Consider the following 12,330-nt stretch of genomic DNA (forward strand, 5'->3'; position numbering starts at 1 on the left):
GCATGCGACTAAATCTGCACTCTGGAGTCATGCTCTCAGTCCAACAAGATCTACGACTGTGTTAGTGTTTGTCAGTCTGACCGAAACATTATCACAAACTCTGAGACACGTTTAACAACTCCTTTTATTGTTGTGCACCAAAATAGTATATAACAAAATAGTACATAGTACTGAAAATACAAATAATCACATCAGGTTGTGAGAAGAGACAGTACATATTCTGCAAAAGTGTTGCATGCTCAGATCTGATTAGTTCAAAAAGAACAAATTGTCCTCAGGTCACATTTCGGTATCTATGGCTCTGAACTGAAATGTTAACAATATACAGTGAGCTTCTAAAGCATGTGAATAGAAAAAGCATTAAATGTATGAAACGCTGTTCAAAAGAAGGTGCATCTGCTATTCTTTAGCTGGCTGCACAGTTGTGAGAAGAGTAAGAATACTGCAGTCTAATGGACTGCAAATGTAAATAAAAAAGCCTTATTTTCCAATAATGACATTTCTGTAACCCTTGACGTGACACAGCTTTTTGCTGTTGAAGTCGACCACCAGCTTTCTCAGGCCAGAGTGGGTGGGAGTGAAGTAAATTTTCACCTTGGCATCTTCTCCTGGGCCCACTGAGGAGGTCAGACTGTGGAAAAAAAATATTGAAATATCATATCTGTAACAAAGACAAGAAAGGACAGTAAACCAACTCCCCTGATTGCATAAATATTTAAACAAGCTCATGACAGCTCTGACTATTTAGGGAGACAATGCAGACGGAGCTGTTTGAACTGCTCAGCAGAAAAGTGAAACAGAGCTCTGGACTAAGACTAACACTGACCATAAAATCATGGGAGTGCAAACACATCTGCTTATGTAAGATAACTGATTGGCCTTTCCTTACTTAACTCGCTGAAATAAATCAAATATATTCATAAAGTTGAGCAATAACGAGGCATCTCACTGGCATTTAATCAGATGCATTCCGTCTAATTCCCCTGTCTGCTCCTGTGAACCCCTGTGCTGCAGTTTCTTTTATCCATCGGGCTGCTGTCCTGACTAAACACTGTCACGTCCAGCCAGACATCTGGACGCTGCACCAGGACCAGTGCAACAAATCATTACAAAATACAGCGCATATCTCAGAGTTTGGAAATCATCTGGAGAAGAAACATCTCCGTGACATACAAATTATGATTTGTACAAAAAGGCCAAAAAAAAGCCGATTAAGTTATTAAAGGCAGGGCGGGTTGTGTTGGTGAGCTAGTTTGTTGCTCTGTGCTTTAATATATATGGAATGTTTCTTCTTTGTTTGGAGAATTTTTTTTTTTTAAATGATTAACTAAGAATGTTTCAGTTGTTGATGTTCCAATTCATGATGGCTCAGCTGGTGCTCTGTGCGTCACGAGAGAATAATAGCTTCTAGGGACTCATCCGACCTCTCAGAGATGACGTGTCCACCAGTCAGGTTGGCCCCCTCGATGCTGAAGCAGCATTCCTCCAGCGGCTCTGGCAGAGGGTTCTGCATGGTGATCTCTGCAGCCAGCTTCCGATTCTCCTTCGGTTCACCCAGGATCTGCAGAGCACAGCCACCGCTTTGTGTTATTTGATGATGGTCTCACAATAAGTGCAATACACGTGTGCTTGTGCCAAATAGTAAATACTGTAGGCTCCTGAAGGTCAAATATCATGCTTACTATAAAGTGTTTAGCTGCTTGCCGAGAGCAGTAAAGCTGTCACAACCTTACAGAAGTCCTGACAGCTTAATTAGAGGAACAATTTCCGAATACGTGCAGTTCTCTGTGGATTGAGTGTTTCCATACTGTCACAGACTTTTTATGGCACGCAGACCTGCTTTATTAATAAAAAAGATCCAATATGGGACCATTCCTGAAAATACATGTAAAATGATCCTAAAGCACCTATCCCAGTCTAGCCCGAAGTACATTCAAAGCTGTCGTTGAACCATTTGGAGTGTGTTTTGGGCTCTTCTAAAAGGTTACAGTCAGTTAGTTGGCTAGCTTGTTTGTTTGTGTGTTGATTGTACGTGGCTGATGTGGTTTTATCTTCAAAATGGTTTGCATCAACCCATCACAAGAATCTAAGCTTTCTAATGACATATTACATGACTATACACTTAAATTGAGGCATTTGCCTCCGTGCTTTGCTTTGCTGTGGTTTGGAAGGATTATCATTATTATCATTTTCAATTACTGTCATGATTATTTTTTTAATATTATTTCTAATCAATTTTCAAGACTTGTTTTTAATTTGACTTTAAATTTACATTTAATTTGACTTTTTCCACCATCATCAGTGATAGGTTAATAGCCACATACTCTCTTTTTCTTTTCCTCTTTTCAAAGTCGATACTGTTGTTGCAGCTCACTGCACTGTACTCACTCTGACTTTGATTTCTGGATTGTCCAGCACAATGTTCCTCAGTGCCAGCATTGGCTGTCCGCCGGAGTAGTCCAACAACAGAGCTGCCAGGCGGATTAAGTTTTCCTCAGTGATCAGGCCACCATACTTGGAGTAATTCAGCCTTAGTGGAACTCGCCTTTCTGGAAGGAACCCACACAGTATATTTAATACTCACAGTGAAAAGTGTGAAAAGCATCAGCACGGTACAACACCGCATGATGACTCGGCTCACCTGCCCCTGGGGAGAGTTCAACATTGAGCAGGTCTTTAAAGCCACAGTTCTCTCCCACGTTGCCATTGTAGGACATTGCGCAGGATCCAAACACCAGGCGGCACTTCTTCTGGCTCTCAGTGTTGTTGGTAACCACTGCGAACACATCAAAGTCGCAGCCCTTCCTTATGTCTGAACCGACCTTGATAGTGAGGTGTAGGCCTTGATCCTGCTCCTGCTGTTGGAGCAGCTTGTTTTGGTGGTTGGCCTTCTCGAAAGTAGCCCGCTCCTCATCCGAGCCTGTCGATTTGTGGAAGCAACAAAATCACACACTTCAGTCAAGTGCAATACAATTCACAAGACAAATTTCCTGTTATACTAAAGGAGTGTACATCTGACCTTCTTAAACAAAGGAAGGGACTTTATTTACATTAAGATAAACAAGATTCCTGGTAGGGTCTGTAAGAATTTACACAGCAAATGACCTTGATGTGACCCGCTGGTAAGTAGATGAGGTTCGCATATACAAGTTTTGTGATGCATTGTAATTCTCGAGGGATGTTTAGTTAGGTCTGTCTACCTTCAGGGTATTTGTAGAGATGAGTGATGTCCTCTCTGGCGTCACTGCCCACACTCTTTGTGCTGATCTTCTGGCCCACCGTTGAAGTGTAGGTGACTTTGGATTGGCTGCCATCCGCTTTCTTCATGAAGTAGTCGACATCAGCGTTGACCTCAGCAAAGACGAATGGGGCATCGTACTTGAAAGTGAGCTCGCCCTCCTTGATGGCCCGGACAGGGACCGGCCCACAGCAGTACACTCCTTATGGAAGGAGACAATGTGGAGCCAAAGTTGATCAAACCAAGCCAATCAAGCCAAACCAATCAAGCCAAATTGGTGAGGAATTGGCTTGTTTAAAAATGCTCTCATTGGATCCTTCAGTGCAGCCTATTCATTACCGTGGCTCTTCTCCTGAGGTGTAGGGTCACTGGCCTGCCAGCCATTAAAATCAGGGGATTTAAGGTCAGGCCTGGTCATCCAGTTCTCCACCCAGCAGTGATAATTCCTACAGACACGATACACACAAACATCACATCATGCACTTTCTGTTTTGGCACATGTCACAAACAGGACTATCAAAACTGCAGTAAACTTGTTGACTATTGAACTTTATTGCATATGCTTTCCATCTGTGGATCCAAATATCATATGATGGCCATGATGTTGTTGGGATATGTATAGCTTGTATAAATCTTGTCTTCCTGATAAGCTCTAACAAACTTGTGGGTAAACCCATGTGTTTATGTTGATGTTAGACTGTTGCTGATACCTGAAAGCTTTTCTATTGGCTAACCTTCTCATATGATTAGTGGGAAGGCCAATCAGGTCTGGTTCCTTCGTTCCAGAAAAACTCCTAACACTCAGGTTCTTCTCTTTCTCCCATTGCATTGATCTTACACAAGCCTCCTCCTACTGACATACATAAAACATATGAGCACTTACCAGATCATTTCTCTCGATTTCATGAGAGCTCCCTTTTCATCGATGTATTGTTCAATCACCAGGTTGCTGTTGGTGTCGTGGGCTGAGTTGAAGTTAGTGACCACTCGGCAGGGGATGCCGAGGGCTCTGGAAACTAAAAGGGAATAAAAACAGCTTACATGAATATTGCAATCCTAACAGGGGGAGCAAAATTGATACTGTCATGTCAGTGCTATGTTGTCGTGCATGGTTGGGACAATTCAAATGTGTTTCCTAGTGATAAGCTACCAGGCTCTGTTTTGTCCTATCTTACCTGAACAGGCCACTGCAGCAAACACCCAGCACTGTCCGTAGCGAACAGGCAGACAGTCTTGTCTGTCCCAGCTGCGCAGGATCTCCACACTGCCCCTCCAGAGCAGAGGGCTGACACCTCCGTCATAGTTATTTGTCCATCTTCCCAGCAACACCCCTTTGTCATCATTACAATTCACCTAGCAGGCAAAGGAAATGAGTGTTTTGTGGACATAAAAATCCAAGCTAAACCCATCTATGCCCATCTAACCCATCTGAAGTAGATGGAGATAGCAGACGTGACTCACCATGGCACTCAGGACTCTGGAAACATAGGTGGGAATTCCCCTCTTTGAGCAGTCTTTGCCGGGAAATTTCAGACATTTAGGATTCATATCCAGAATCTTCAGACAGATATCCAGGATTCCACTTTCAAACTGTACAGAGAAGCAAGTATTACTGCTGATTTATTGTTTATCATTGACAGAAGTAACAAAGTGGGAAAAAGTGAGAGCAAAGGTTGGGCATCCAACAGGTGCGAACACACAGCCTTTCAGATGTCCCATTGTTCCGTGCTGTAAACCCCCCTCAGCTGCACAAGTAATGAACTGCTAATGTCAGGCTAATTTGAACTGTATCAGATGTCATAGAAGAGGCTACGGTATGTGAGTGAGACAAAGTGTCAGTGTTGGTGTTGGTACCTGGCCAAAGTTCCAGGGAGTCGGTACGGGATACTTGGCGCTGCCTCGAAAGATGATTCCATCCTGAGATAAGACATACTCTTCCAGACTCCGCTCATCGTCCATATACACTCTATCTCCTGTTGCCCAGATACATCACAAACAATAAAATCAATGTCACAATGCATGTCATTTGTGGAACATGACGGGTATAGTGTTGGTTCTAATTGGTTGGAAACTAGAAAAACATCCTGCAGTGGACGGAGTTCATGCACAGCACTTTAACAGAATTTTAAACTTTGACTTAACTTAATAGAAAAGTTTGTCTCCTCTGGATATTCGCTTTTTCTGTTCAACCTTAAGCTACAGCCAGAGGCAAGCTTAGTTTAGCGTGAAGATTTGAAACAGCTGGCCTGGTTCTGTCCAAAGGTAACTAAACCCAGCTTCAGACACCTGTAAGTTCACTACTCAACATTTTATATCTCATTTCCAAGCAAACTCATGGTGACTTAAAGAAGGAAGAAACAACCTGTGTATAACATGTTACCAGCAAGTCAGCAAGTGACTACGAGCCAAGAAACAGCTTGAAAAATGTGTACAGTTTATTTTTTGTTTACATTAAACTATATTCAACATGTTTATTAGCGGGCTTTAGAGGTGCTGGTAGGCAGACTGTTATCTTCAGACAGCATCAGGCTGTTTCCTTGTTTCCAATCTTCAAGCTTAGCTAAGCTAATTGGCTGCTTTCTGTAACTTCTTACCAGAGGGATATGAAATTGATCTTCACATTAAAACATTAAAACTGTTGCTTAGAAAATCACAAAATAATTACTGAAGCAAAACTTCTACCATTCACCTACATGAATATCACATATAATTGAATAGAGCTATTGTTATACAAAAATAGAGTTCAGACTTTTTTTCCACAATTCTGACAATTCAGAAACAATTCTTTACAAAATTTCTTCCTTCATCCTGCCCTTATCCTCCTCAGTGAATATGTCTTGTCATAAGCCCACAGTGAAATTAAATCTGATCTTCAAGGAATTTAGCAGCCTCAGATTGCAACACAAGATACACTCCCTGACAGTTTGATGTACGGTCTGTTTACCCACCTGGACACCAAGGGTTAAAGAGCAGGATAAACTCAATCCGCCCCGACTGCCCCAAGGTCAGGGTGTAGCGGCCTATTGGTGCGTCGGGGGGCGAGCAGATGGCGAGGGTCGCAGTGTTCCCGGGGGGGCTGGTGACAGCGGCGCTCCAGCGGGAAGTGTCAATGACGGCGGACAGACCAAAGGAGGCCCTGGTGCCATTCTCCTCAGAGGGTTGAGGACCTGCATTCAACAGTAAACGTGGTTAGTGACTACATGTGGGCATCAGCCAAGAGATTTTTGGTGAAATGTTTGTGTCTGGGGAGTGGAAAGGGTTCGTTTTCATCAAACCATTTTCCCAACCATGCCTAAATTTAGTTCAAACATCTCTGGAATCTGCTCTCATGCATGGTCAGCGTAACTGTGTAATGGTTCATAATTACAACCAAAACTGAATGGGACTCAACGCGACCTCAGTTCTCGTTTGATTTAAGTTTGATTTAATAACTTGTTTTCCCCTCAGTCCAAAGACTACATTCCTTTGTATCTTCCACTCAGTACAGCCAACTAAACCAAGGGCAGGCTTTTTGACCACTTCCCTCTCAGAGGGTGGGATTAACTTTCATGCTCCAATCCATCTAAATATACTTGACTTTCAATGGTTGATAATGTTATCTATGATTATACACATGCTTTCCTGTTGGCAAGCAACACTTCCTATTCAAACAGTTGAATACGAGAGCAAGTAACAGCTGTCTGATCATTCTCTATATGAGAAGTTTATCCAAATATGAACTGAGGGGAAAAGATAGATACGTTTTCAGTATTTTTCATGTGTATTGTGAAGGCAAATACATGAGAACACAGTATCTGCCGCTACCAAGAATAATAGTTAAGGCCATTTCCAGCAGCAGAACAATAAGGGAGTAGCTGGGGTTAACGGTGGAAAAACCAACTGAAGATGTTGCTACTGTAAGTTTGCTCAATGGGAAAGCCAGCAGCAGTATTGTGGGCCACTTCAAAATTACTTCCTTTTCCTTTACTGATACTTTCCCTTCTCATCTTTGAAATCACAATAGGTGGCAAAGAAAACAGCGGCAGCAGAAAAACACGGTGGGTTCAGATGTGAACTTAACTTCCTAAATGAGAAGAGCAACCACAATGTTTTTCCTTCATTATAGGATCATTATGAAAACATTTTTCATGCTGTGAAAGCTTCGTTCATTTACCTTTCTGAATGTTTTGATGAAGGGCCTTAATGTAATATTTTTAGGCTAATATCCCGATAACGATAATTTGCCCAGCCCTTCCTGGTGCAGAGTAAATAACTATTTTGCTAAGAGAAAATCTGTTAAAATATTCTGTGTGTATGATGTCATAAGTAAAGAGGTAAATGAGGGAGTAGCACCTGTTTCTACAACGCAGTCGAGAGAGCTGAGTCCTGGTTGGTAGTTTCCTGAGCGGAGGTACAAACTGATCGTGAATTTTTGGCCTCTCCTCACGATCAGGCGGTCTGCACCGTTGAGATCAGTATGATGGTCCAAGTTGTTGAACTCACACTCCAGGTTCCAGCGTTCGATGTCCAGAGCTTGAAATAAAAAACAAAGAAAAACTTAAAGGAGACCTTTTATGCTTTTTAAAATTATTTTCTCCTTTCCTTTAGTGTGCTATAAAGTTTCTTATGCATGGGAAAGGTCTTAAGAGAAACGCCACGTCAGTAGTCCTGCCTTTAATTCTGTGACTTTGTGACATCACACTACATCACAGGGTCACACATTTGCATAATGTATGTGTGGCTAGCTTGGCACATAAGAACTGATTTAGCAAAGTCCCTCTGTTGTTGTCAGTGCTACTGGCTCAGGCATGTGTGAGCTGACCAATCAGAGCATGTGAACCTATTGTAGTAGTAGTAAATAAAATGATGAACTTGAGAAGCGGCATATTGTGTATCCTCTAAGAAATAATGCTATAGAAGAAGTGTTTATCAAACACCACTAACATACTGTATATATACAACATTAATGCAAAACAGGCATCATCTTAAAAACTTAAAGAGTATTACAGTTACTTTTTTTTTTTTAAATGACAGTATCTAGAGAAAAATTGTGTTGCTTGTCAACATTTTACAGTATTTTTCAAAGGGTCGATACATATTTTCGTTTCTCTTAAAGAATTATTGTATTCTTCTACAACAGATGCATAAAATGCTACATAGCAACTGAGACATAATCTAGTATATTCATTAAAATGTGTAGAACATGCATATGTTTTTAGCCCACCAGACATATTTATGGTTCCTATTTCAATTTAATAGGACTATAACATAGAAGTTTATGGAACTGTTAAAATGCCACAACACAGTCTTGTTGAAGTGCCAGTTGTAAAATGTACAGCTGTGTATAGGATAAGGGGTATTTAATAAAACCAGCAGAGTCAAGTTATTACAAATGACTTTTTTTTGGCAGACTTGTGGTAAATTAGCAGGAAAACGTTGGTTAACTAGAGACTGGATTTCTTTATGTTGTGACTCTGAAGGCGCTTTTATGTTTTCTGAAAAGTTTTTTCCTAAAACTAGTTTCAACAAACTGATCTTCATAATGACTTTATGTTCCTGAGGGATTAAAAAAAAGAAAAAAGAAAAAGGTCATATGTTTGTAACTGTTTACTTTTTGATCATCAAAGTAAATCTTGTGGACTGGAATAGTCATTTATGGTAAGGTCATTTTGTTTCACAGGACTCTCTGTATGGATTTAACTAGAGGTAAACACAGACAGAAAGTCACTCCCTGAGATGTGTGCAAACACACAACCGCTCCTTCTCTCCAGGGGTTGTGACTAAGAGAATCCCACCCTCTGACTTCCTGTTTGTCGGAAGCGTTTGAGTCCCCGTATATAATGTGTCCATGGTCCTCCTGTTGCCTCAGCACTGTTTGGGCTGCTCCGTGACATGCTAGGAGGTTAACCTCTCCCAATATATATGGTGGGTGGTGTCAAGGCTGGGCTAGACTTGAGCAAACAAAGACTGAGCTGCAAAAGCCTCCTGCTGTTTTACATGGCTCCCATGGGGGATCATTCCTCAGTCTTTCTCTGATGTTTTACTGATCTTGACCTTAGTTCACTCCCTAATTGAAGACATATTAGTGTAAATAATTAGTGCAAATGCCTTAGAGATGACAGCGCTACTTATTCGGATTGTGAGGGCTTTGTTTTTTAGCCTGTGCATACTACTCAGTCTCTTAGCTCCCATTTGATCCATGCAAATATCATACAGATATCATCATCACATTGGAGCTCAGATGCTATTTCACTTTTAAAAAAGAAATTTGGAGGAACCATCTGGAGGTAGAAAGCAATATCTCACTTGGGTCCAGAGAGTTTTATTGTACTTGTACCTCAGGGCAAGAGGGCCCAATAAACAGACCCTTGACTTACAGAATGTGAAAACCATTATATAATAACACATGAATGTCTGTGACCCAAAACCGTCAGGAACAACACACACAAATGGTGCAGAAGGGGAACTGATGTCATCCTTTCTGCTGTGATTTTAGGGTCTTTTTGTGGCTAGGCAATTGTTAGAAAAAAAAAACTCATTTTGATTCGCTCCCAAGCCGCAGAGCAACAGCATGTGGCGGGAAGCAGTTGCGTTATAGCAGATGGCACGCATGTGTGGTGTAAAGCCAATCTCACTACACTGTAACTGCACTTAATGCTTTAGAGTTACATAACTTGTAGCGGCACAATGCTCTAATATGAAATGTATGGGCAGAGATTCCTCAGCCTTGACCCCGACCCATACTGTAAACGCCCACGCTTTGCTTAGACTCTACCACCCATGACCCGCAGCACAGAGGAGCTCTCTCAGTAAGCAAAGCGGTGCTCAGTCCAGAATAAGCCTTATAAGGAAATTAAAATAAAACCAAGCTGGGTTGTAACCGGTACAGTAAACACTATTCAAATCCTGTAAAAATAAATATGCAAGTCCTGTCAGAAGTGAGACTTGCAGGTAACACCCATGCTGACTGCAGAGATCCATCACAGACACTTTCATATCAAGTGAAAGATCTGTGATTGTCTAACAGATAGAGTTTATTCTGCATGCAAATTCTGCAGTGATTCAATTTCTGGAGACTCTTTATGTTTTAGGGATCGACTAATGTGTTTTTTCACATACAGATACTCATAGTTAGTAAGTGATGGAATGTACCTCAGTACAATTTGGGGCCTCTTGTACTTAACTTCAGTATTCCCATTCTCTGCTATTTTATACTTCAACCTCACTACATTTTGGAAGCAAATATTCTCCTTTCTACTTCACATTTATGTGATAACTTTACTTTCTAGTTACTTTGCAGAACCAGATTGTGGATACTTTATTATCTAGTGTCAGAGACAAAATAGTACATCCTTGATGAAAAAAACAAAACACTGATTCCAATTAAAGCTGTCATGATATCAGATTTTCACTACACAACACAATAACAATATTATTGTGATATCTATTAACAATTTAAAGGTAAAATATGTGCACTAGCACATATAACTAATGACTACAGCAGTTAGTCTGGTCATATGCTGCCCCCCATTTGTTTGGAGTTTGGAATTCGACAGGTGGCCAGTTCTTACATACTCACATACTGCATCTTTAAATAAAAGTGATAGTGGTCAGATGTATCTTAAACTTTGTTCTTTATGCGTTTTGTCTCCTTTTCGGCAAAAGAGTTACTCAAAATATGAATGCAGGGAAGTGGAGAGAGAGAGTCTGTAGCCATAAAAGCACAAAAGCAGACAAAAAGCACAATTGTACTGAATGCATTTTTCTGTTTTATGGCAGCTGGCTACCAGAGTAGAGGAGAATTACTGCCACCTGTTATGACAAAAGCCAGAACAGAAAGCAACGGAACTGAAGAGGTGCTCGGTGCTGATAATCAGCCGGGCTGACAATCAGTCGATCCCTGTTGTGTGTGGCACATAGTCTCTCCAGTAAACGTTTCAGTAACATGTGACTATGAAGAATGAATTCACCACAGGGCAAGATAACCTCTGTCATGGCTTCAAACTAGTTCCAGTTCACATGTTTTCTGTCAAATACACGCCCAGCAGGAAAAAAGTGCATACCTTCTGTACCTTCTGCAGCCCTCCTCCAGATGTTTGTTATGCTACATATTTTGCTTACACACACACACACACACACACACACACACACAGGTCCACAACAATTTCAACCTTCTCTAAGCAAAGTATTATCTACTTTCTTGTCCAAAAATAGTTGCTTGAAGCATAACTATTAATAGGGTGTGTGTGTGTGTGTGTGTGTGTGTGTGTGTGTATGTGTGTGTGTGAGTGTGTGTGTTCCTTCAGCTGCTCTCCGCTGCTATTATGAGTGTTAAGGTCCCACGGCAACAACCGTCTGCTCAGACATGAGGGTGAAACATTCTTTTTTTTCAGAGGCGGTGGTCCTCAGATCTCTGATGAGCGTGTGCCTGGCAGAGTTACCTCCTGCAGCACTGACAGCAGCCACTGTTTGGTGGGTGATGATGTGTGCAGGATGTGATAACTTTCCATTTGTCCACCGCTCAGACACCATGTCTACAGCATGCAGTGTCCCGGACTTAGTGTAAGTTTGCCCTCCTCAGTAAGTTATTAAAGTTTTTAGCACAAACACCCATTTAAACCGATTATGTATTTTTAATAATGTAGCTTTAACTATTCTTTTAAATTGCAAACAGTTGAAAATCCCGTAGTCGGGTCAGAACTTACCTTGAGCCATGACTTCTTCTGTGGTCTTTGACTGAACAGTGTTCTCAGTGAATCTCCTGCTCAGAGGGAAGACTTGTGTACCCCCTCGTTGTTACCTCGCTCCTATTTGTAGTCCTCCTCGTGCCGGTCCAGTCAGCGTGACGGTGGGCGTGATGCGTGACCCTCCCCTAAACGGAACGCACCCTCTACAGCGAGTGCAAGCGTATGTCGGGATGCAGCCGGCGTACATCTTCCAGCGAACCGTGATTCATGAACAACTACAAGGTTGATGTTGTCAAGCCATGGCGTAGTTTCCAGAAAATAAGCTGACGGACTGAGATAGTCAACAATGAGCAATGAGCCAGCGGAACATGGCAAAGGTAAATAAATAAATAAATGAATACATAAAGTCTGCATAGAGAAACTGTT

General features: G+C 41.5%; 1 protein-coding gene across 1 annotated transcript; it reads right to left on the reverse strand.

Moving 5' to 3' along the window:
- Nucleotides 1-106: 106 nt before the first annotated feature.
- Nucleotides 107-12,048, reverse strand: tgm2b (transglutaminase 2b). Its single transcript, XM_030421564.1, has 13 exons — nucleotides 11,923-12,048; nucleotides 7,571-7,750; nucleotides 6,187-6,405; nucleotides 5,093-5,211; nucleotides 4,700-4,828; nucleotides 4,414-4,591; nucleotides 4,122-4,254; nucleotides 3,578-3,684; nucleotides 3,201-3,440; nucleotides 2,642-2,920; nucleotides 2,389-2,549; nucleotides 1,425-1,561; nucleotides 107-631 (listed from the first exon to the last, which is right to left on the reverse strand). The coding sequence occupies exons 1-13, from the start codon at nucleotides 11,930-11,932 to the stop codon at nucleotides 481-483; spliced, it is 2,043 nt and encodes a 680-aa protein (XP_030277424.1). The 5' UTR covers nucleotides 11,933-12,048; the 3' UTR covers nucleotides 107-480.
- Nucleotides 12,049-12,330: the final 282 nt, after the last annotated feature.

This window comes from Sparus aurata, chromosome 6 (genome assembly GCF_900880675.1).
Source record: "Sparus aurata chromosome 6, fSpaAur1.1, whole genome shotgun sequence".
In the NCBI taxonomy this organism is placed as follows: Eukaryota; Metazoa; Chordata; class Actinopteri; order Spariformes; family Sparidae; genus Sparus; species Sparus aurata.

Excerpts from the sequence above, each read along its gene's own strand:
- tgm2b (XM_030421564.1), bottom strand. Across the intron at positions 4,829-5,092 it reads CTCCCTGGAACTTTGGCCAG|TTTGAAAGTGGAATCCTGGA; the intron begins GTACCAACACCA and ends TTCTCTGTACAG. Across the intron at positions 632-1,424 it reads GGACACGTCATCTCTGAGAG|TCTGACCTCCTCAGTGGGCC; the intron begins GTCGGATGAGTC and ends TTTTTTCCACAG.